This window comes from Bombus vosnesenskii, unplaced genomic scaffold (assembly GCF_011952255.1).
Source record: "Bombus vosnesenskii isolate JDL3184/JDL3185 unplaced genomic scaffold, Bvos_JDL3184-5_v1.1 scf7180000013316, whole genome shotgun sequence".
NCBI lineage: Eukaryota > Metazoa > Arthropoda > Insecta > Hymenoptera > Apidae > Bombus > Bombus vosnesenskii.
The window spans coordinates 4,807,639-4,832,313 of record NW_022882962.1 but is presented as its reverse complement, the minus strand read 5'-3'; the positions used below and the strand labels follow the sequence as shown (position 1 = coordinate 4,832,313).

Below are 24,675 nucleotides of genomic sequence, written 5' to 3'. Positions count from 1 at the left end.
TTATTTATATTATTTACAAGATCCTTGTAAATCAAAGTAATAATAAACTTATATTTAATTATAGATGTACATGATGTATTTATGGACATGAAATACCAGAATCATTTATAGTTAACGTGCATGTAAGGTTTGCTTCCAATTGGCAACTGTTCCAAATTGAAATTTTTCTCTTTCCAAGTTCAATTTTTTCCAATAACAGTCTTGTATTAGGAATATGTAACCAATATTTTCCTAAAGTAGGAGTTACACTATAATTTTCATTTGAACTTGTGCTAGGTCCTTCTTCACTGACAACATCCCACTGAGTAATCAAATTAACAATAATAATTGACAAACGAAATTCTTTTGCAATATAGTGACACATATTTGCTAGCTGATTTAAAGCAACTGTTATTTTTCTATCTTTACAAAATTTAAAAATTATTCCTGGTAAAGAATCAATGATTATAATCCTAGTACGACACTCTTCACCTTCTTCTTTCAAACTAACTGTTAACAAGCATAAAACTTTAAACAACTGATGTATACTGTATACACAGCATACTTTGATACGTTCCATAGTTTCATCTATAACCTAAAATTGAAATAAAAATGTGTTTTACTGGCATTTTAAATCATAATTATATTTTTATATTTATATATACCTGCTTACTAAAATCCTGTTTTAATAAAATCTGCTCTATTCTTGAACCACAAAAATCCCTTTTTGTATCAATGTACCGTACAATATTATTAGTCTTCAATGCAATGTTAGTTGCAATTGCAAAGCATAATTGTGATTTGCCACTTGAAGATACACCACATATTTCATAAATTTGACCATAATACAAACCACCCTTTAATAGATTGTCTAAACTAATCAATCAAATCCTATATCAATTTCTCAATTAATGCCATTTGTATTTAACATACTTATATACCTTGATAAATTAGTAGGAATTATATCATTCTGTTCCATTTCAAATAAATCAAGTGCATTTCTAATCATACCTCCAAACCTTTTTAAAATATTTTGCTTAATTTCAATTATGTCCTGTAAATTTAACCTTAAAATTAACATTTTATAAAAATTATTATTTATTAGTAAATTTAATTCAGAAATATTTATTACGATTATTTTTTTATAAATAATCTTGTATATATACCTTGAACGATAATCCTGTAAAATGTGCCAATCTTTCAGGATCTTCATCTACAAATTGTATAATAGTACAAATGTGTTGACGTTCTAATTGTTCTATCACAGAGCTTGATAATTTTGAATTTATGGCCGCACTTAGTTTTGTCATATTTAAGATAATCAGTACTTTAGTCGTTATTGTCGCTATTCGCTAGTTCTATACATCATACTTTAAACTTCCTACTTTTGTATTATAATCTTTTTTTGTAATTTTCCTTTTAAATTAATTGAAACTGAAACTTACAAACTTCCGGAAAGTTAGGATTATTATTTATATTGTAACCCTACTTTTCAATTTGCATGATATATATGATTAATCATAATCGAATTTGAAAATATTCGTATAAAAATCTATAATCGTTCTAAAATAATTTAATAAATTTGCTATCTTTCGTTATTAATTTTAGGTAAAAATTTTAAATCATTATCTCCCGTACTACGTAGATCAATGTAAATGTAACAGAGGCAATCAAAAGATGATGCGCCGAGTACCGAAATGACCTCAGCGTCATTCTTACGATTGTACGTACCGTATCGCACGTGGACATCTCGTTGAGCATACTAGAGTCGAGTAGAGTCAGAAAAACGTGTCACAAACTTGAAGTATACAAAATTTCATTTATTATTCGATTACGATTCACATAGAATCTATCGTAGATATAATTATGGTTTTCTGTGAGAAGACTTATCGAGGCTGTGTCATTGCATTTGAAAATGTGTTTAGCATACGTTGTATCACGAGAAGTTGCGCATGTGTTCAGCATATAGATATATATTTTTTCGATTTTGGGTAGAAAATGTGCACATTCACGGATACAGAAAATCACAGACGGAATTAACGAAAAAGTAAGTACAATTTTCTTCTTTTTTAACTGTACTTCCTCTTACATGTATTATTAACAGTAGTTACATTATAATGGTTATAAGTAGCATGTGGTATATTTAAGTGTATATAATGCGGAGCTTAGTATGAAACTTGATTAAAATTTATTATTCTAATAAATACACCGTGTTAATAATACTTCAGAAATTATGTATATTTAAAATAGAAAACATTACCATTGAATAAATATATTATCAATTAAAAATATGAAATTCATAAATATTTTTACAAGTGTTTTAATGATATGTATGGCATTTTCCCTTATAAATAACTATAATGATCAAAGCAAGAAACAATAAGAAAAAATATAATACTTAATTATTAAAATACTATATACAGATAATGCACGAATCACGTGGTGCGTAGCTGTAAGTAAAAGAGAAAACGTTTTAAAAGATTTGTAGTTTCATGATATTATTCAACAATTTGTTTGCATTATAAATTAAAGCGAAACATTTGGATAACGGCTTTCTATACGATGCCAGGAATGTAAAATGATGTAATACTACATGTAATGTATGCCTATATTTGTCGGTTACTATACAATAGTATAAAATTATTACCGAAGGATAATAATAATAATTTACTGTTACAAGATCTTTTAATTTCTATATTTTTAACATCATAAGAGCGCCCGCTTTGTGATCATTTTTAAGAAATTTGATTATTTTACAGATAATCAGATAAAACTATTTTACCAAATACGATAAAGCTTTTATATATCTTCAATCCTTATCAACAAGTAATAACATGTAGTATCTTTTTATTAATAGGTTTCATGCATATTGTAATCCATATAGTGATAGATTGTAAAGAATGCATGTTTTACACTTGGAAATAATAGTTGCTGATTTGATTTGTTAGTCGGAAAACGAGCCCTTTTAATATTTTTACTACTAACCAATCGGGAACGTCTGATACTGCCACGTTGCCAAGTATCCGGTTGTATTCGGCCAATCGTAGATTCAGCGCCCAGTTGGAGCGGCATCTCTCCGTGGCTTGTGTAAACGTGAAGTAGCGAGCAGCTCAAGATCTGGTCGCGGTCGAAATTTGTCGGGAGCCGTCGCCATGTTTAGAAGTGTGTGCGTCCTTGAGCGAGTCGAGCGAAAATGTTCTGTAAAATATTAGATATAGCTCATGCACTGTACATTACGTGAAGTACCTAATTACAATTTAATGCTTGTCGATCACGGGTGTAACAATTATTTTTGTGGATGGCTCACCTACGTTGCAGAATTTTGTGATTACAGTATGGTAAGTCCGCCCTCCTATCAGACCAACGCCAACATGGCGGACGAAAAATTTCCTTTGTATCGCCGCGAGGCTCCACTGACGCAATTGTGAAAAATGTATTATTTGGAAAGCGATACACTTTAAAAGACCAGAAAAGCTGTTTCCACTCTTAAAAAGCTTAACTGATAGACCGGTGTGATGATTGTCGTTATTACATTAAGATAAATTGACATTTTTCTAATAAAAAGACTTGAACGCCCTGAATGCTTGATATATTGGACGTTTGCGTATTCGTTGCAATCTTTTGATATTCTAAATGACATCGTTCATTTCACTATTCGGTTGATTGTAGATACATTCTTATTACTCATGATGCCGTATTTTTGAGGGTGTTTTTTCTTCTGCGCAATACGCATGTTTTACAAATTCCAATGTGGTGTATCAGTTGGATCAACGGAGAAATTTTGATTTCGGCGCTTTTTTCACAAATCAATTAACGTTCTCATTTTGAACTATTGAGATTACTTTACTTAGAATAAGCTTGAAATGTACATATTTGATCTACAATTAAATAATAAATTACTTATATACATTTTAAATAATTGAAAAATAAACTGTTAGTAATTTGTGAAGCTTTAGTTTGTTGTTTCTTATACATCTTTTTCTCTTATTATCAATTTCATATGTTTATTTTTTTATTGCAAAATAGATATGTAATTGTTACAGAAATGTTCAATTTATTACAAAGAAGCACAATTTCAATTTATTTTCACATCTTTTCAATTTTTAATTTGCTCATGTTTGTTTTCTTTTCCCTATTTGTTTGTTTTTTATTAATTTGTTCTGAATACAAACATATAGGTTTTAAAAAAAAGCTTGCTTGATAAATGTAAGGTACAAAGATTAAAATATTTAATGCTTGATACATTATTACTAAGATACTTATGAGAATAACAAACACATTTAGTAAAGTTACTTTTATTATAAAGTATAAAAAATATTTGTTTTATATATTTTTTTAATATAATTAGAAATTATTTAAATTTGTATTGTTGGTTTGATAGATAAAGGTATAGATAGAATTATACAAAAATCTGGATTTTGAGTAAGAATATACCAATTTAACATTTATTGGTAACAATATATGTTTATATTTATCTATTGAAGTATGTTTTTCAGTTTCAATGTAATGTGCTTGTATACATTTATATTTCTTTAAATATTATCAATATTTTATTCTTATGTATCATTTTTTTTTTTTGCTACAAATGATAAATGGTTTCATTCCTTTATTTTTCGATTGCAAATGACAAAGTTATTAATAACATTTCTTATTACTTTATATTATAGTGTAATGTGTAATGAGTGATAAGCAGACTGCACCTATTTTACCACCCCTTAATGGGGGTGGAGGAAATAATGGGGGTAGCAATGGAAGTGCACCGCAACAGACTGTTAATTTACAACAAGTTCTTGCTACTGCCCAAGGACTTAATGTCCTTACTACAGGCGCTGGACAGCAATTTGTTATTACTTCACAGGTCCCTGGCCTTACACAGGTGCATATTTTTTAGTGTATTCTAATTTTTGTAACTTTTTTTATACATAATTTTTTATGAAATTTTATATATAATAAATGTTGTATAATAAAAATTTAATGATTTTTTGTTTTTTATATGATTGCAGGTTATACCAAGTAATGCAACAACAAATACAAACATTCAACAAGTTGGAGTTACAAGAATTGTTAATATCAGTGGTACACCACCACGTGCAGGTAGCATGGGAGTTGCAGGTGCAAGCAGTTCACCTCTTACATCTCCTACTCGTCAGGGTTCACCTAAAGTTGTTTTAGCAACATCTCCAAAACTTGTTCGAACTTCTATTGGAAATATGTTTGTTGCACCAACCTCGCAAGCTTCTATGCATTCACCACCTGCAAGAAAAAAGTTGAAATTAACAGATTCTACTGAAAAACATACTATGCTTGTTGATGATGCAATGGGTTATAGAAGAAGAATTATGGAACATAAAATGAAAAGGATGCGTGCAATAAGAGAGAGATATGCAGAAAATGCATCAGAATTATTCTTTCTTCATGCTGGAGGCAATATGATGGATTTTCAATCATGGAAGAAGAAACCTCCAACACCCCAATATTTGCATTTTTTACAGCAAAATAGATTAGATCCAGATGATGATGAAGATTTAACAGCTCCACTGCCAGCAATATCAGAAATTCCATTAACACCAACTGCAACAACTGTTTCTACAATAGTTCCTGTGAATCAGTGTACAGAAGTAAAAATTTCTGGAATGAATGCTGCTCCAGTTGCTGTGTCCACGACATTGCCTGCTGCAGTAGCTCAACTTAATCAACAAGGTAATCATATTGTCATTGTGAATATAGTTGTAACTGATTTGATAATTTAAATTATATTATAGCAATATTACTTCCTAATAAGATGTTTTACATTTAACACTAATCATTTTCACTAGAATATTAAAAGGCACACCATTATTTTCAAAAAAGTATAAATATTATAGAGTAAAAGATAATTTCAATTCATGTGTAATGTATTAACCTTGCACAAAAACTATAAACATATTTTAGAATATGTTCTGTATTTAGGTACTTATACTAGTTTCTCATTATTAATAAGTAGTTTTTTGAGAATGTGGAGAAGCAATTAGGAGTTTTAGTATATATTTTACAACAACCAAATATGTAATTACTTTGCATAATAGGACATGTACCAGGTAGGCCTCAAGGGGGCCGCCATGGCATGGTGTTTGCCTTCAGAGCAGCAATTCAGTCTTCACCAGTCACCGCTCACCCTCCACCTACTTCTTCTACTCTAGCACCCACGCTCATTATAGGTGATTACTGCAGGCTTATCGTTTGATGTTTAGACTCCTTACTTTTTTAAAAAATAATCTTTATTGAATTCTGTAAACTTATTTTCAATATATCTAAAAAAAATTTCACTTAATTGAGAAAATATCACTAGATATTACTTTGCATTATTAGTGAAACAGTTTATTATAGGTTTCATTAAATAAACATGATATGGTGAGTGAAACATGACATGGCTACTTTTTGTACTCAAATAATATTGTATATTCCTTAAAGTATTAAGAGCAACGATTTTCATTAAAAAAAATGCAATAGGCCATTTTCTTTCATATTAGATGTAATTTTTTTTATTTTATCTTTTAATCCAATCATATTAAATTCATAGTTCATTTTCATTTAGTGATTTATACCTTTGAAAAAAACTTACAGCTGTGTTTATGTTAATCATTTATGTATTATGATAGTATATTCTTTTTGATATTGTAGAGTATTCCACAGTAGACGGCTGATTCAAGTTACACATTTTGGATCAGTTCACTCTTAGTGGAAATATTAATTCACAGCATAAGTAAGGTTGTTTAGCAATATGCTTTTCAGCCTAAGGGCGCTGTTGATACATGTATACATACTCTTAATTTTCTCTAAATAGATTTCTTCATGTATTAAATTATTTTATTACTATTACAGGTAATGCACCAATAGTTCCAGGTTCACCAAAATCTATGACAACAACTGTTACAAGTCCAGTGATAGATAAATCTACAATAGCTACATCTATTACAACAACTATTACTACAATGACTACTCCTACCCTTACTTTTACTGGAGCTACCACCACTACAGCTACTGTTACTACTGTTACAAAAACATCTTCTGCGCCTACTATACCTACTCAGCCCATTGTTAAACTTGTTAAGTTACCTGCCTCTAATGCGGCTACGTCATGTGATATCACAAATAACCAAGAACAAATTGTAGAGAAGGCAAAACAGGTAAAGTAATTTCTATGCAATTATGCAACACTTAATGAATTATTGTGATAACTACAAATTGGTATAATTTGATACATAAAATGTTTGTAGGAAGCATATGTTATGCAAAGGATTGCGGAATTACAGCGGGAAGGATTATGGTCAGAAAGAAGGTTGCCTAAAGTACAAGAACCACCTCGTACAAAGGCTCACTGGGACTATTTGTTAGAAGAGATGGTTTGGTTAGCTGCTGACTTTGCTCAAGAACGAAAGTGGAAAAAAGCTGCAGCGAAAAAGTGTGCGCGTATGGTACAGAAATATTTCCAAGAGAAAGCAATTCAAGCACAAAAAGCTGAAAAATCACAAGAGCTTAGGTTAAAGAAAATTGCTAGTTTTATTGCTAAAGAAATCAAAACCTTCTGGACAAATGTGGAGAAAGTAAGTAACAAGAAAAGGAGTTAGAATTGTAAACTATAATAATAAAGATTTTACCCCACACTATTAAGCCGACAATTTCAATGTATTTCAATTGAAACTGTGTGCTCGTTGTGGGAACAGCAAAGTCTGCTCATCGTGTATGGTTGTATTTATTATTATGGTATAATCAAAGAATTGATGCTGGACATATATTTTTATATAACACTTAAACTATTTATAAGACTGAATGTATATTTCATGTTTATATTTTGTTTTCAAGTTAGTGGAATATAAACAACAGACAAGGCTTGAAGAGAAAAGAAAGCAGGCACTAGATCAACACTTAAATTTTATTGTGGGTCAAACAGAGAAATATTCTACATGGTTAACTGAAGGACTTAATAAAACTGATGGTCCTCAAAGTGTGCCAGCCTCCATGAATAGTTCGCGTATTTCTTCCCCAGTACCACCTGGCAAATCTCATTCTGATGGTATGTAAAATACATTTTCCTAAGCTCATCGTATTTCAGTTATGTTAATAGTTTTAATCTTCTTAATATAGAGGATTTTCAACCAAACCAAAGCTCAGATGATGATGAAGAAACCATAGCAAAAGCCGAAGAAGAATTGAAATCTGTGACAAACCATAAAGAAGAAGTTGAACTGCTGAAAAAAGAATCAGAGCTACCCCTAGAAGATCTCCTTAAAGAGCTACCACCTGATTACTTGGAAAATAGAAATAAAAGTTTATCACCTGCATCAAAAGGAGTAGAGGAAGTATGTAAAATATTTTTAGACCAAGGGTTTTAATGACACTATTTCTTACTGTAAGACAAAATTTGTTATATGTATTTATTAATAGGAGAGTGAAAAGACAACAGATGGCGATATGGATTTTGTTGCCGCATCGGATGAATCTTCCGATGAGGAAGAGACTATTATGGAACAAGAAAAACTGGAAGAAAATGCGGATTATAAACAAGAATTAGACGATCTTAAAGTATGTGTATACTCTTCTAGCTATTATGGAGGACTTATGGATTTTCTCTATAAAAGTTTAATACTTTTAGGCTGAAAATGAAATGTCTATTGACGAACTTATGGCCAAATATGGTAACATGTCGGATGTGCCAATAGATGTTGAACAAGAACCTATTCAAGGTCAATATTATTTAAGTTAATTTTCGCTATATTATATTTGTTCATTGATGATGATATTCTACCGATCCTGATGGTTTAAGAAATGGTTTTCATTCTTAATTCCTGTTACTGATGTGACTTGAGGCATTTGTCTGAAAATTAACATTTGTTACAATAATCCAATAAACATGAAAATTTATAATACGTATATACATGTATTTATTTGTGTAGAGTCAGATAAAGAAAGCATAAAAGAAGAAGCTCAGGAAAATGACGAAGAATCTACTAGTAACGAAAGTGAAAGTGAAGAGAGTGACAACGAAGTTGATGAGGAAGAGTCTCAAACACAAACTGATAATGAAGCCGATATTGGACTTAAATCTCTTTTAGAAGATGTATCCATGGAAAAATCATCAAATGATAAGGTAAGATGGTGTTTTCATTAGTACTCATATAGGAATTTTGTATACAAAAAAATAATTGCACTGGTCAATCTGCCTTTTACAGACTGCAGAGATGGACCATTCAAATGCTCGCGATGAAATGGATAACGTCGCGGCATTGGCAGAAAGTATCCAACCTAAAGGAAATACTTTACTTACCACCAGTGTATGTGTCATTGAAATATTTTTGTATTTCCATTGTGGGTATATCAATTATTCAGCCTTTCATCCAAGGTTGTGTAACAATATTTTGCACATGACCATTTACGAAGGCTAAAGCATAAGTGATTTTCTTTTAACAAGTAAATTGATTCATCGATTTATTTTAGAGAATTATCATGACAAATTTTACCAGTTATACGAATTAAAATAAAGTTATGTATGATTGTCTAACGAAACTGATATAATTTTAGGTTGTTACGAAAATTCCATTTCTTCTGAAACATCCCCTTCGAGAATATCAACATATAGGCTTAGACTGGCTTGTTACAATGTACGACAGGAAATTAAATGGTATTTTAGCAGATGAAATGGGTTTGGGTAAAACCATACAAACGATTGCTTTACTTGCGCATTTGGCATGCGAAAAAGGAAATTGGGGTCCTCATCTCATAATAGTACCAACATCTGTGATGCTTAACTGGGAAATGGAATGTAAGAAATGGTGTCCAGGATTTAAGATTTTGACTTATTACGGAACGCAAAAAGAAAGGAAACAAAAAAGAACAGGTATTAGTTTATCTCTGAAGAAATATAAGTGAAAATAGCAATATTTGTAATATTTTATTTATTTTTAGGTTGGACTAAACCTAATGCTTTTCATATTTGCATAACATCATATAAACTGGTTATACAGGATCATCAAAGCTTTAGAAGGAAAAAGTGGAAATATCTTATATTGGACGAAGCTCAAAATATAAAAAATTTCAAATCACAGAGATGGCAATTACTATTGAATTTTCAAACCCAACGGTAAATATCTATTTGGATAATATAATTTATAAATATATTACTTTAAATTATATGAAGAACTTATATATAAAAATCCTTATTATTACAGACGATTATTGCTTACTGGTACACCTCTACAGAATAACTTAATGGAATTATGGTCATTGATGCATTTTTTAATGCCAAATGTATTCCAGTCACATAGAGAATTTAAAGAATGGTTTAGTAATCCTGTTACTGGAATGATAGAAGGAAATAGTGAATACAATGAAAATATTATTCGTCGTCTGCATAAGGTCTGTACGTAATTTATTTTTATATACTTTGTTTCACATATGCAATTATTCGCTACCGACACGGATATATGATGATTACGTATCGCATGTCTGTTTTATATAAATAGCGAGATATTAAAAAAATTCTCTATTAAAACTCGCGTGTCGTAAAGTATTGATTTGACATACGAATCCTGTCTAGAGAAACACTTACAACTTTCATTGTATCAATCTTTTCCTCTAAATTTGTGTATTTCTGTTATATGTTATTTATATAGCAATTATATTGTTTGTAGGTTTTGCGGCCTTTTTTATTACGAAGATTAAAAACAGAAGTAGAAAAACAATTACCCAAAAAGTATGAGCACGTCGTTATGTGCCGTTTGTCAAAACGTCAGCGATACCTATACGATGATTTTATGTCCAGAGCAAAGTAAGTATTACATATTTTGTCACTTTTTTTTATATCACAAAGATTTATGTAATATGAATATATATATATATATATTTATAATTGTTTTTCATGAAGAACAAAGGAGACCCTTGCCAGTGGCAATCTGTTAAGTGTGATTAATGTATTAATGCAATTACGGAAGGTATGCAACCACCCAAATTTATTTGAAGTTAGACCTACTGTATCACCATTTCAAATGGAAGCTATTGAATATGTCACAGCTTCGTTAGTATGGAGTGCTCTTGATTATGATCCATTTAAGGTAAAATATATAATTTAATTTTTTCTAATACTAATTATGCTCTTAGAAGTTTAGAGGAAAGTATAATATATTTATTTTTTACTTTCTAGCATATCGATCTATCTAGTATTAATCTTTTATTATGTGATTTGGAGTTAAGTCTTACTGCGTTCGTGGCGCATAGAGTCAGACGATTGCAAACACCACACAAGCTTATAGAAGAAATAGACACACAACCAGATCCGTCTCCAAGATGTCCACCTGGAAAGATTAAAATTAATGTTAGATTATCTAATCAAGTTAAACCGTCATCCGTACCGCGGCAGACGCAAACAAAATTAAAGAATTTGACTGGAATATTGCCTACTCCAAAAGTTGGAACATCTCCTTTAATAAAAACAGCAAATAATCAAAGCACTCCAGGACAAGGTAAGAATGATTATAAGATTTATAGACATTTCATATTTTGGATTTTTCCAATTTTTGCAATTAATTTTCTCTGTTTTTATAAATTCATAGGTGTCACACTAAAAGTAGCAGGTGGCCAACAGTTGCAAGGATATTCCGTACAATTAGTTCAACATCAGGGTAGTGTAAAAGGTGAGGGTTTTCTGTTGTGTGTTTTTACACCTTTACTACGTATATTTATATCCAAAACCTGAAATCCTTGTGCATCATCGATCAGTGGTTGCACTCAAACTTATCGCTGTGTAATCATTCTTGCAATGGTGCTAGAGCAATTGATCTCGGGCCAGCTTGTTTATAGTTTCCCATGTTATAAGCATTCTAGAACCGAGAGCACATTAACAAAACTTACATTTAATTACAATCTAACATTTGTGAATCATAGTTTGTGTAAAACATTTGTTGTGTTTGCTTCGAAAATAGCAATTCCTGTTGGAACACTAGCACATAACCCACAAAGTACAACAGTGACACCAACTACAGCAGCAACGAGTGCACAGAGGATTACAGTAGGGAATGCAAATATTATAGATGGACTGCAACGGCTAGCAACACAAACAGTTGCAGTTAAACAAGGTGATTCCGTCCAAAGAATAGCAATGCCTAATCTTGCACAAGTGGTTCAAACATCTATTGGTAGACATATCATTCTGACTTCAAATCAACAAAACACTAACACAGGTTTGTCCTAAGAGTGCTCATATCCCACTGATTTCATTTATGTTCTGTGTTCAAAAAATGTGCACCATATACATATATCCTTTTTCATGTCATTTGTATGCATTTAGATGAATGTTAAAGAATAATACAAAAATGCATGATTACAATATTCCGTATGTTAACCCTTTGCGGACGGGACGGTTCGAAGTCTGCCGTACCGTTGGGCCGAGCTGCTGCCGCGATAGTCATTTAAAATTGCCAGCGCACATTTCTGCTTTAGACGCGCTTTTCGTTCATAGGTGTCAAATTCTAACATATGTACATGCACAGATTCTCCACAGGATAAATAAAATGACACATATATATGAGTCGTTCGGCTCTATCAGTTGTTTTCGCCAAACGGATATATGACTTCCTCGGTCAAATTGATGGCTTACGCAGAACGCATATATTCGGCGGTAGTCCGCGAAGGATTAATAGGCAATATTTCTATCCTAGTAAATTGATATATTTTTCAGATCTTATTTAAATTTATATACGAATGATTAACATTGTTTATATTTACAGTTTCATTTCCAGTAATGACTCCATGTGTACCACGTTTGAAAGTTTTACCAAAATCTTTAATGGGCCTATCTACCTCGGCAACTACAGTAAACAAAGTTATAGGAGGAGTGGTGACAACTACAAGCGGAACAAGTGGAAGACCCGTTATGAGGGTGCCGCCTCTTAATGTTACTGCCTCTCCTAATGTCACTGCACAGTCTCCCGCTGGCAATGGACAATCTCAACAACAATCGAACCGTTGTGGTATTGTTACTAGACACGCACAAAAAGAATCAGAAAAGGCACAAATCAAAGAACGTCCAAAATCCGAATTTTATTTGGTAATTATCTTAATCAAATAAGGTAGTAAATATTTGAAGGATTTAAAGGTTTAGAAAATTTAAAATATAATATCTCTTTATAGCCACAATTAGAAGAAGAACGGAAACAAAGAAGACAAGCTAAACTTCGTCTACTTGCAAATACTAATGAAAGGCGATGTGCCGCATGTCCTCTATATGGAGAAGATTTGTTTATGGCATTAAGAATTGGTAAACCATCTACGGCATGTCGGTGGCATAATGGTTGGGTTCACTGTGCAACTGCTAAAGATAATGCACGTACACGAAGGCAGTTTTTTTCTCGCACAGAAGCACTTGCGGAGGCGATCAAAAGTACAGAACAAATTGTTGAGGAGCTGAAGGAAGTTTTTGAGAGGTATTGTATATTGATAAAAAAAGAGAGTTCAGTGTTCAGTAATTTATTGAAGTTATTTAATTATTCTTGACGCAATATAATATATGCTAGGTTTGTTGTACATGTTCCTGCTGTGTGCGCCCCTACGCCACGTTTTCACGTTTCTCATCCTCCTCCACATAAATTGTTCGCTCAACGACGTATACAAATGGAGTTACAACGTCAACTATCGCCAAAATTGGCATTGTTCCATCCAGTAGCTAGTGCAATGATGACGCAGTTCCCAGATCCCAGATTGATACAGTATGACTGTGGAAAATTGCAATCTTTACATCAACTTCTTAGAAAGCTTAAATCTGAGAACCATAGAGTTTTAATTTTTACACAAATGACCAGAATGTTAGATGTATTAGAAGCTTTTCTTAATTTTCATGGACACATATATTTACGTTTGGATGGTACTACTAAAGTAGATCAGCGGCAGGTAATAATTATTTACTGTAAATTATTATGTCATTATTTCTTTTATTGTTCTCTAACATGGTTTATTTTACGGGGAACTGTAGGTTTTGATGGAAAGATTTAATGGAGACAAACGAATATTTTGTTTCATTTTATCGACGAGATCTGGAGGTGTAGGTGTGAATCTTACAGGAGCAGACACTGTTATATTTTATGATAGTGATTGGAATCCTACGATGGATGCCCAAGCACAAGACAGGTGTCATAGAATAGGTCAAACACGTGATGTACATATCTACAGGTATATATAAAAAAAATATATACATATACATATAATATATTATATATATATATATATATGTCGGAGATGAAAGGAAAGCCGAAGCCTTTCTTTGGAAATTTTGGGAACATCCTCTAGTACATTAGCCTAGATTTTATTATAGCTGTAATTGTTTAAAATTTGTGATAGCGAGATTGGGTTCGAAGTGACAATTGGTCGTTGAACGTAGCCACGGTCACGAGATAAGCGTTTTGCCTAACGGAGGTCTGGAGTGGTTGTATGGGTTTTCCGAGAAGTGTGATTGTGGTGGCAGGCGGCCTCTTGAGCGGGCCTAGCCACGTGTGAGGTTACCTCGGAGGTACCGAGACGATGGGACATACATTGTATCAATAACCAAACTCCAGGCAGAAACTGCCTAGCAACGGCGTTCGGAACTTCTCGATGCTCTAACGAGTGCGTATCGAATTGCAGACGAGGCTGGCATTCGTGCGATTGCCTTGGAGAGTGACACATCGAACATTTCCCGTCAATCGTATTTTGCGCCTAAGATTATTTTTTTACGCTTAGTAAAGAGTTATCTCGTTGGCCGTGGATTCGTTTGAATTCAACAAAAACATTGTTAATAGTGTACATAAATTCATTATTCGTAAATCATATTATTCATTAACTTCATTGTTCATTAAATTTATCATTCATTAGACTTAATTATTTGTTAAGCTTAGTGATAATCTTGTATATACGTGTACATATAATCTTGGCTTTGTGAAACGATGGCTAGTTCACGTGAAGAGTTGTCACGCGCCCAAAATTCCGATTTTAACCCGACATATATAATAATAATATATATATACGTATATTATATTTATGAATATATTTAATTATTCTTCACATGTTTTAGGTTAGTAAGTGAAAAAACCGTAGAAGAAAATATTCTGAAAAAAGCTAATCAGAAGAGACTACTTGGAGATTTAGCTATCGAGGGTGGTAATTTCACAACAGCTTATTTCAAAAGTGTAAGTATTTTGAAAAATTTTAACGAAGAAATATGCTCTAAAACATAATATTTTATGATTGTAATTATCTTTACAGTCTACGATTCAAGATCTGTTTAACATCGATCAATCGGAGAATGATGCAACGACTCGAATGGCCGAAGTATTGGAACAAAATAGAGATCGAGAGAAGTTCTTGCAAAAGGATAACCAAGGTCAAACTTTAGAGGATAAAGTAGCGATGGGTGCGCTTGAAAGCGCTCTTGCTGCTGCTGAAGAGGATCTTGATGTCCAAGCCGCAAAGACCGCTAAAGCAGAGGCTGTTGCTGATTTAGCAGAATTTGACGAAAATATACCCCTGGATGACGCGGACAGAGATGACATGCAAGTTAGCAAGGCTGAGCTTGAAGTACAAAATTTAGTATCTCAGGTAAAATAACGTTTTTATCCATTTTTATAATATTTTATTCAAATCTTAGCATGTATATCGATAAAAATGTTTGTGTTTTTGTACATAGTTAACACCTATAGAACGTTACGCGATGAAGTTTGTCGAGGAATCAGAGGGTGCGTTTTCTGCGGCACAACTTGCAGCAGCCGAACGTGAACTCGAAGAACAGAAGAAAGAATGGGAGTTGGATCGGCTACGAGCATTGCGCGAAGAGGAAGAAAGGAGAATGCGATTAGCAGATGACGATGAGAAGCCTTTGACGTTTGGACGCGAGGATGCGCAAAATCAGGTTAATAGTGCTAGTAATTCTAAGAAATTAGTCAATAAGAAACTCCCACCGAATAGGAGGAGGAATTCGCGTAAGAATATTAGTAAAAGTGCTCAAGAATCGGAAAGTGAAACTGAGACTACTACAGAATCAGAATCAGAGTCACAAGAAGATGTGGTAGAAGATAGCCTTGACGAAGAGTCGAGTCATACGGAAAGTCAAAGTCAAGGCGACGAGGATGAGGAGGAGGAAGAGGCACACGATCAAAATGATTCTGAAAAGGGCGGATATCCCAAACGTAAGAACCGTTCTAATAAATCATTTAGTCAAAATCATTTTGATCTGAACAGTCCACGGACGAGATCAAGGGGAAATGTTAAAATTAATTTGTGGACATTGGACGTAAGTCCTATCTTGCCTGGTATAAAACCGAAATGCCGAGGTAGAGCCAGCAATTTGCGCAAACAACGTGAGCTTGAAATGAGGATGAAAGCAGAAGAAAATTTCATTTTGCCTTTGCCACCAGTTTCAAGTCCGAAAAAGTTAAATAATACCAACATTTCGAATAATCCCAATGAAGGAGATCATACTGTGAATGAGAAAGAAGTGGTAACAGCTGATTTAAAACATACAGATGCTGAAAAAAGTACAATTCTGCCTACTGATGAAAAGCGATCTGAAAGCATCGAAAATTGTAAAGTGATTGTAAATCATTGCACCATTGCAACTTCGCCAAAATCGAACTGCGATAAAACTGTCATAGACGAATCTAATGCCACCATAGCTTTAGATTCGTTAGAAATAGAACCGTGTTCTCAATCAGGTAATTCATCGGGCATGTCAGAACAGAGTAAAGATTTAGAAGAAGGTATAATTGATAACAAAGACGGTGGTGAAGCAGCACAACAGTTAACAGAGAATACCACATCTTCAATATATATTACAAAGTTAATGTCTACAGCAATGGCGCAATCTAGTAATTTAGAAGGTACTGCAAGTTGTAATGACGATTCCGAATATTCTAACGTTGATTTGATCTCACAGAATAGTAGTCCTCGTTCAGTTGTAATGGAATCGAACATGGTAAAAAGAATTTCTGATTCAAAATGCTTGAAAAGTTCAATGACTTTGGAGATAGATGAAGAAATTAATATATCGGAAGATTCATTGATTGCTCCTTTAAAAAATAAAATAGTTGTTCAAGATACAGATGAGAATGATGAATCTACAATAAAGAAATTAGTAAGTGATACTGTTTCTAAGAGTAAGATAACTTCATCTGCCATTGATGAACCAGATAAGGGATTAAAAGGAGAACTACTTATCTCTAACGCAGAATCAAAGGTATTAAAAAATAAATCTCTAGACGAGCTCCAAGATATAAATATTTCTAATGACGAGTATAGTGTAAAAAATGGTACAAGAGCGCAGAGTCCTATCGAAATGAAAGAAGACATGGATATGAAAGAAACTTCAACAAATAATAAACAATACGATGAAAGTACTTCAAATTCAGATACAACAAATAAGTCTGTCAATGATAATGAATCCATTTCTGTGATAGAATCAAGCTCTAGTCAAGAACCTAGTAGCAGCAAACAAGAAGAAAACTATACTAAATTAGATGAATGTGTGCGCGACGAAGATGATACAAAAGTTCAGTCGATCTCATCGACACAAAACAGTGACAATACCTTTTCCTTTGATACTTTAGGCTCGAATGAATCAAGTGGATCTGAATTTAATGCAGAAAATAAGATTAAATTTCGTAAACCAGATACGATATCTTACGGAGTGACTACAAGAAGCGCGAAAGTAAACATTAGCGTAGAAACTACTGAAAATAAAAATTTGATATTATGTAGTGATACAAGTGAAAGTCAAGGAAGCGAAATTTCAAATTCGAATTCGAATACTCATCGAAAAGAAACTAGCAAAGTAACACAGATTCGAAGGCCCGACACACCTCGACCGACGATAGAACATTCTAGGATTACAAGGTCAAGTGCAATTCGTTCTTTAACACCTCCACCGAATTCAAATTCCACAAAATCATTGCAAAAAAAACGACCAGACACTCCTTTGCCTGAATGCTTTAGATCTTCCCCACGATTAGCGACAAGGTCTATGTCAAATTTGAGTTCATCACTAAGAAACGAAGAACAAAATACATCGTCATATGAGAAACCCATGACGCGTAGGTCAAAGACTTTGGATAATGGTGTTTTGAATCCAACTGTGTTTCGAAGAAGCAGTTCAATACCACCTATGAAACCAACATCCGATTCGAAAGATTGTACTAGTTCTATTTCAACTAGATGTAAAAGAAATAGTGAATCTACAAGTACGAATACAAGTACACCGAGACGACGGCCGGATACACCTGTTCCTACTTCTGAACAAGGATCGAGAGTTACTCGATCTGGATTGAATTTTACGCTAAATTCGGCAAAGGGTCCTAATCATGTGTCGAACAAAGGGAATAAGCACATTCGGAAGATAGATTCGTCTTCTGATTCAAAATCACAGGAAGAGGAGCCTTCTTCTGCCGTTTCACCATTGTCTGGAAAAACAGAAACGTTGAACACAGATTCAAATGGTAACGCGGTTGTATCAGAAACCTTCCCCAAACAAGATGATTCAACCCTATCCTCCTTTAATGAAATTAACGAGAAACCACAAAGAACTGCTAAAGTCGTTGCTATTCTTACTTTGGATACACGAAGTAATCATACCAGTAAAGCTTCTAGTTCCGTTCATGCAAAAACATCTAATTGCAATTCCTCTGATACGAAAAATAATAAAAAAAACGCCGATTCTAATTCAAATTCTGCATCTGATTCGTCAGGGAAAAATTGCGTTCTTAGGATTTCAGATGTTACTCCGAATTGTAAAGTAGATGGGTGGTGTGATTCTGGATTGGATACTGGTTCTCGAGATCGCGTTTCCTCTAATGTATTTTCCAATGTAGCAAGTACTTATACCAGTTCCAATAAGGCAGGAAAATCACCGACATTGAACAAAAATACGTCATTGAATTCTAAACTTAAAACTGATAAGGTTCCGATACAATCAACAGTGATAGCATTGGTCGATTTGGACAACGACTCTAATTACGATTCATCAGATGGATCAAAGAAATTAAGAAGGAAAATTAAACGAACACGACTGTCATCGTTTGCAAAGCCATTGATAAGTGGAAAAACGAATGTATCACAAATAGCTGACGCTCCAGATGACGAAGAGCAGATACCGCCAATGAAAAAGTCGATTCGTACTCAGCTTACTCCTCCTCCTCCTTCTTCGCAAACAACTCAATTGGAAAAATTCAGTAGCGGTACTATATCTTGAGTCCCGCTAAAACTTTATCGCTGTAACATTTAGCAGCGTGTTTGTATAAATATTTCTCATAATTTAGACATTAACATTGTCTTGAACTACTACCTGGAGCGGCGTGCGCATAAAAGAAACCAAGTTCTAATTATTTCTTAATTTTCACATGATTCTTGTATATAATCACAAAAGTAAAGATAAGTGAGAGATGTTTCTTTTATTGTACTAAGTACATACGTGTAACATTTTTAGCATTGTAAATTGTACTTTCCTGTAAAGAATTCAAGTGTCTTTAATTGACATTGTAATTTATACTTGGTGATAAAAACGAACGAAAGAAAATGATAAAAGAAATAAGGCAAGGCATTCGATTGTATTATAATAGGATATATAGAGGAGAAAAAGATTCATTACAGCTTAGCTCATTAGTACGTTGCGAAAGTCTCACCTTTGCGACGATTTTGTAGCGTTTGATTTCTTAAATAAAAAGAAATAAACAATCGAGTCAAAAGTAAAAAGCAGAAATAATTCTGTGAATGCGACGTACTTTGTTCTCATTAACGCCTTGCACTCTACATACTTTGCAAGGTCGCGACCTGATTACATATTAGACTTAAGAGATTCTTCGTTTAATGGTATGCCCCACTGTAATATTTAAGTTGCGTGCCTGTATTTTGTATGATCGAGTGAGTCTGAGGAAGGAAATAAACAAAATATTCCTTGCTATGAAGATCATGTGTTTTCTTATTTCTTGGTGCGGATCCAAGTCTGTTCGATCAAAGGTTCAGTTCCGTTTTGGTGTCAAATTTTGCTCAGTGTGCTTGGTTATATATACTGAGATCATTGAAAGTAATGATCTTGTATTCTCGCGATGTTTTGGTGTGGCAAGGCTATCATGACCGCACATTAAAGAAAAGAATTTTTTTTGCAAATATTAGATAATAGCATGCAGTAGAAAGCTCCAAATAATTATTTGAAAAATGGCACCAAAACACTGCCTTTGCCATTCCAAACTTGGAGTCAGCCAAGGTATAAGCAGGCACATTAATGAGCGTCTTGTACAATATTTAATATCTACGCGGGATTGAAGTAATGAATTTCTTGAGTAGAAAAATGAGCCTTTGAACGAGCAAAATGTATGTATATTTCCTATTCATTTCCTTGATCTTCCAAAATTACTCAGTTATTCAAGCATTCTAGCATTTTTTCGATTGCATTTAATAGAAGACATATGAAGACATATATAAAAACGAAGAAGAAATCATTTTTTCTTCAAATTATTCGTCATGTTTAAAAAGTGAGTGCTTCGTACACGACGCTCGTTCTTCGTAATCTTTCTTTTAAATCTTGTTGAAGCAGATTTTTTATTTATAACTTTCGAATCTCATAGACGTACTTTTTAATGTCTTGCAGATATGGTTATCGGACGACAATATGGAGCAAATGCCGGTTAGTATAGAAATTTTATTTCTATTTTCATTTATTATTTATTTATATTTTCAGTTTAATCTATGTAAAATTTATTTTAATGATTAGATGTGGTGCCCTCCTACACCTCCTACAACAGATAATGATGTTTACATCGACTATTCCTTGGGATTCCTTTATGAAAATACTCCTATGTCAGAGGCACAATTACCTCCAATATACATTAAAAAGGAACAAAAAAGAAGTAGGATTGAAGCTGGAATTACTGATCGCGATGGTAAGTAGTTTATATATTTATAAGAAATCTATCTATGGTACTTTCTTTATGTACATATACAGTTGATATTGTTTTTTTAATTGTATATTAAATTGTTTATCTTCTATGTAGGACGGCGAACGGTTAAAATGCGACACAAGGAAGAATCTGTTTATGCACCGAGATCCTTATTCGATCGACCTTCACCAGCGCTTATGAAAATACGTCGCGATATGAAACTACATAAATATCGTATAGTTCGACCACCAATTCCACTGCCTGGTATAAAACCGTCGCATATGTCAAAGTCTTCCGCGGACCAAGAACATGTTTTAGATTGGATGATACATGAGGATTGGGCCCTTCTGCAAGCAATTCAGGTTTATCAAGGACTGCCGCTGAATTTGATGATTTTATCTCCTGGTCATACTCCCAATTGGGATTTGGTTGCGGATATAGTTAATAATACTTCTCGAATATATAGATCTCCTAAACAATGTAGAAGCAGATACGAATCAGTAATAGTACCAAGAGAAGAGGGAAAGTTACTTTATGATACTACGCCGAAGAAACAAAAGAAACAGAAAGGGGTTTACAAAATGCCTCAGGTTTCCGAGGTATATCGAGATATTTTTATTCTACATTTGACGAGAGATATTTGTTGGAAAATAGTTATCATTTTTTAATCGTCTTCTTTTAGCAACAAAGTAAAACAAACAGGCCAATGAAAACGTCTCAGTTATATAATCAGGATAAAAATCATTCGTTTACATTAATGTGCTGTCAGAGATTTGACACCATTAAATCTGTTTCGAATAAGAGAACGCCTACTGTTAAACCATTGCTTGTTAATCCATTAATGAAAAATCCTACCAACGCTGCAGTTTTAGCTGAATGTGGTATCCAATATGATAACCCATTAGCTCCTATAGAAGTTGCAACGCGACGCGCCGATAGGATCGCAAAGGAGAAACTGAAACATGCTGTTAGTATAATAAGGCGTAATGTCTTTTAATTATCGAAATTTTTAAACATTTAATGGCATAATTCAATATTTTGTATCCAGGTTTTATCAGCAGAGCAACAGCAACAAGTAGCCGCTCGCATATTACAGCAACAGCAACAACAGCAGCAGCAGCAGCAGCAACAGCAGCAACAAGTTCAGCAGCAGCAGCAGCAAATCAAACTGCAACAGCAACAACAAGCTCAACAAAATATTTCAAATACCTCAAGTCCTCAAGTGCATCAACTAACGCAAGTTGCGACCACCGTCACAACAGGGTTAACTACAATGAAACCTATTACCACAATTAGTAGTGTTACTACGGGTGGTACGACAGTTGCTACGTCGACAGTTAAAGCCCGACCAGGAGGAACGTTAAATATGCAAGATGCACGGGCAACGCCAACCGTTGTCAGTGTTGGTAATCTTCAAGCCGCTCAAAGAATTGCAACAGCGAGTTTAGTATCCGCTGCACAAAGTTCACCCGCGGCTACGCAGAAAGGTATTGGGGTTACCGTGGCGACAGCTCCGGGTACTAAAACGTTAACTGCGGCGCAATTACAATATTACCGACAACAGCAAGTTTTATTGCGACAGCAGCAACTAAAGGTATTGCAAGCACAGGCTGCTGCAAATGGTCAAAAGGTATCGGTAGCCGTTTCAGCTGCCGCTGCGCAACAAAGGGCTACGTTGATGAAGCAGAATATAACTGCTGGTACTGTTGCACAAGCAACTGTTGGGAAACAGACGGTAGCTCGTACAGTATCAGAGACAGAAATGGCTGCTTTAATAAAACGGCAGGCTTTGCAACAACAAGCAAAAGCTGTAGCTCAAGTACAGGTACCTGCACAGACTGGACTTACTCCGGCCCAAATATTTGCTCAGGCAGGTTTGCAGGTACAAGCTGGAACATCAGCTAGTGGAACTCCAGTTGCTACCTTAGTAAAAACTGCAAACGTTGCCAGTGTACGTACAGCAACACCTCAACAAATCCGTCAGCTCGCTCTGCATCCACAAATCATCACTCAAAGAAAATTGCCAGCGCAGAAAGTTGCACAACTAACGCAAGTCGCTGCGAAAACTGGTGTTCAGACTCAACTGATTGTACAACAGAAATCATTGCCTGCGACTATGACCGTGCAGCAGATTCAACAAGTTATGAAACACGTTCAACCATCAGCGATGCAACAATTTACACATGTATGTTATATACCTCAGATGCCGATTTTGTTGATATCGTTCGTTTCTTTTACATTCTTTTAAAATAAAATATGACTTCAGGTTTCTACAGGACAAGCAGTTTCTCAACCTGGACAAGTAGTTTTAGCAAAGTCTCCGTTGCAGACGAGAGTAATTCCAGTCGCATCCGCTGCTTTGAAACAGACGATCCAAGTTATGACTGCAAGTAGTGCTCAATTGCGCCAAGCTGCACCTGCTCAGGGTAAACCTGTCGTTACAGCTGCAAGAGGTAGTCCTGGTCCTAGTCAAGTTAAATTGCAAACTCTTGCACATCCCATTCATCCCCAGCAGGTACAGCAACAACAACAACAGCAATCACAAACTCAACCAGATACTCAACCGAAGTGAATATGTTTCATTACATACGTTCAAATTTATTAGATGTTACAAATTTTTCTACTTACGTTAGTCGAAATAAAGCTTTTATTTGTGGAATAAAAAACAAATGATGACATTCCAAAAAATATTGCAAGTAATTTAACTACAATTAATTTGATGTTATAATTGATGATGTGATCTTTTATCTTCTTACATCTTTACGTTTATATTACTAGAAGGTTTTCTTTCTTTTGTATTTCAATTCTATCTACGAAAACTGATATTTCTACTATCGCCTTTCAAAATTTGCTAGTCGAATTTGTATATAACATCAAGAGAAAAACTTTGTGCGCTACTAAGTTTTGAGAAATTGCGATATGGTATTATGACATTGTTTTAAGTGCTCATAAAAATTCGGAAAAGGTTATGAAATTGCAAACAGCAACAGAAGTGGCAAGGCAATACAAGTACACAGCTTAATTTTTTAATTTCATTGAAATGTAAGTCCATGCGACTTGAATGTTTTGCGAAGGTATTGATGTACTAATTTATATTAAGTAATGCAATTCTGTTTAAATAATATGGTGTATATGAGTTAATCTTAATATGTCATCCCGAGAGAAGCAAGTAATTTATAGAAGTCAATCATGAAATTCAAGATATCTCTACGATAATCCTGATCATATGTTAAGATGTATTTTTCTTGACTCTGTAAGAAATAAGAAGAGGCGATTCAGCTTCGAGAAATATGTTTAATTTGTTGATACACACGAATGGAAAAGAGTACTACGAAGCTACGACTGTATATGTATCTATAGTTACCTGTAGGAATTAAAAATTCATTCGATGATACGATGTTTATACTAGAATCTTTACCGAATTGTGTAAGATTGTACTAATAATATATATAAATATGTATAATTCGTGTATCATAGACGCTAAAATAAATCTATCATAAGGAATTTTGTGTATTCCAACGAAATCTTGTCAAATAACTTGTCAAGAAACCGTTATTACCATGTTATGTATTCCTTTAAATCCCGTATCTTCTGCTAGAAATATTTTCGCGTATTGTTTGAAACAACAAACATATTTCAGGTGGACAGAGTTCGTGGGCTACGCTGTATATAGAGAGTTCAGCTACAGGTGTAAAAAATTTAAGAGGTGATTTTTGAACTTAAAATAAAATACAAATCAAGGATAAGAAGAAAATTATTGGCATTTTTGGCTTTG

At 33.8% G+C, this 24,675-nt stretch overlaps 2 protein-coding genes, 1 long non-coding RNA gene and 1 other non-coding gene across 9 annotated transcripts; 2 read left to right on the top strand and 2 right to left on the bottom strand.

Moving 5' to 3' along the window:
* Window positions 1-65: 65 nt before the first annotated feature.
* LOC117235484 (DNA repair protein RAD51 homolog 4) lies at window positions 66-1,489 on the bottom strand. Its single transcript, XM_033497554.1, has 4 exons — window positions 1,146-1,489; window positions 921-1,033; window positions 645-855; window positions 66-574 (listed from the first exon to the last, which is right to left on the bottom strand). The coding sequence occupies exons 1-4, from the start codon at window positions 1,287-1,289 to the stop codon at window positions 80-82; spliced, it is 963 nt and encodes a 320-aa protein (XP_033353445.1). The 5' UTR covers window positions 1,290-1,489; the 3' UTR covers window positions 66-79.
* A 227-nt stretch (window positions 1,490-1,716) lies between these two features.
* On the top strand, window positions 1,717-24,404 carry LOC117235480 (helicase domino). 6 transcript variants are annotated; one of them, XM_033497541.1, is made up of 33 exons: window positions 3,173-3,317; window positions 4,647-4,855; window positions 4,983-5,679; window positions 6,045-6,176; window positions 6,841-7,145; window positions 7,236-7,562; window positions 7,822-8,032; window positions 8,104-8,318; window positions 8,404-8,541; window positions 8,612-8,702; window positions 8,913-9,106; window positions 9,189-9,290; window positions 9,538-9,853; window positions 9,922-10,096; window positions 10,185-10,371; window positions 10,647-10,783; window positions 10,880-11,066; window positions 11,156-11,474; window positions 11,565-11,645; window positions 11,934-12,191; window positions 12,738-13,057; window positions 13,141-13,433; window positions 13,524-13,896; window positions 13,979-14,175; window positions 15,053-15,167; window positions 15,244-15,576; window positions 15,665-15,886; window positions 20,612-20,647; window positions 20,735-20,903; window positions 21,015-21,499; window positions 21,583-21,867; window positions 21,949-23,085; window positions 23,167-24,404. In XM_033497541.1, exons 2-33 carry the CDS (start codon window positions 4,658-4,660, stop codon window positions 23,470-23,472), a joined length of 8,541 nt encoding a protein of 2,846 aa, XP_033353432.1. In that variant the 5' UTR covers window positions 3,173-3,317; window positions 4,647-4,657; the 3' UTR covers window positions 23,473-24,404. The 6 variants fall into 6 exon arrangements, with proteins under 6 accessions (XP_033353428.1, XP_033353432.1, XP_033353429.1 ...); XM_033497537.1 differs by lacking the exons at window positions 3,173-3,317; window positions 20,612-20,647; window positions 20,735-20,903; ... (2 more) ...; window positions 21,949-23,085; window positions 23,167-24,404 and adding an exon at window positions 1,717-2,026 and having other exon boundaries at window positions 15,665-19,928; XM_033497538.1 differs by lacking the exons at window positions 20,612-20,647; window positions 20,735-20,903; window positions 21,015-21,499; ... (1 more) ...; window positions 21,949-23,085; window positions 23,167-24,404 and having other exon boundaries at window positions 11,934-12,086; window positions 15,665-19,928.
* LOC117235486 lies at window positions 2,574-3,475 on the bottom strand. The gene is made up of 2 exons (XR_004493680.1): window positions 3,287-3,475; window positions 2,574-3,177 (listed from the first exon to the last, which is right to left on the bottom strand). It is a non-coding gene; the product is annotated as an uncharacterized LOC117235486 (long non-coding RNA).
* LOC117235642 lies at window positions 7,615-7,749 on the top strand. The gene has a single exon (XR_004493710.1). It is a non-coding gene; the product is annotated as a small nucleolar RNA snoR639/H1 (small nucleolar RNA).
* Window positions 24,405-24,675: the final 271 nt, after the last annotated feature.

Coding starts and splice junctions, on each gene's coding strand:
- LOC117235484 (XM_033497554.1), bottom strand. CDS start 1,289: ATGACAAAACTAAGTGCGGCCATAAATTCAAAATTATCAAGCTCTGTG. Junction 1,034..1,145: donor TTACAGGATTATCGTTCAAG/GTATATATACAA, acceptor TTAAATTTACAG/GACATAATTGAAATTAAGCA. Junction 575..644: donor AACAGGATTTTAGTAAGCAG/GTATATATAAAT, acceptor TTTCAATTTTAG/GTTATAGATGAAACTATGGA.
- LOC117235480 (XM_033497537.1), top strand. CDS start 4,658: ATGAGTGATAAGCAGACTGCACCTATTTTACCACCCCTTAATGGGGGT. Junction 8,033..8,103: donor TGGCAAATCTCATTCTGATG/GTATGTAAAATA, acceptor TTCTTAATATAG/AGGATTTTCAACCAAACCAA. Junction 13,897..13,978: donor CTAAAGTAGATCAGCGGCAG/GTAATAATTATT, acceptor GGGGAACTGTAG/GTTTTGATGGAAAGATTTAA.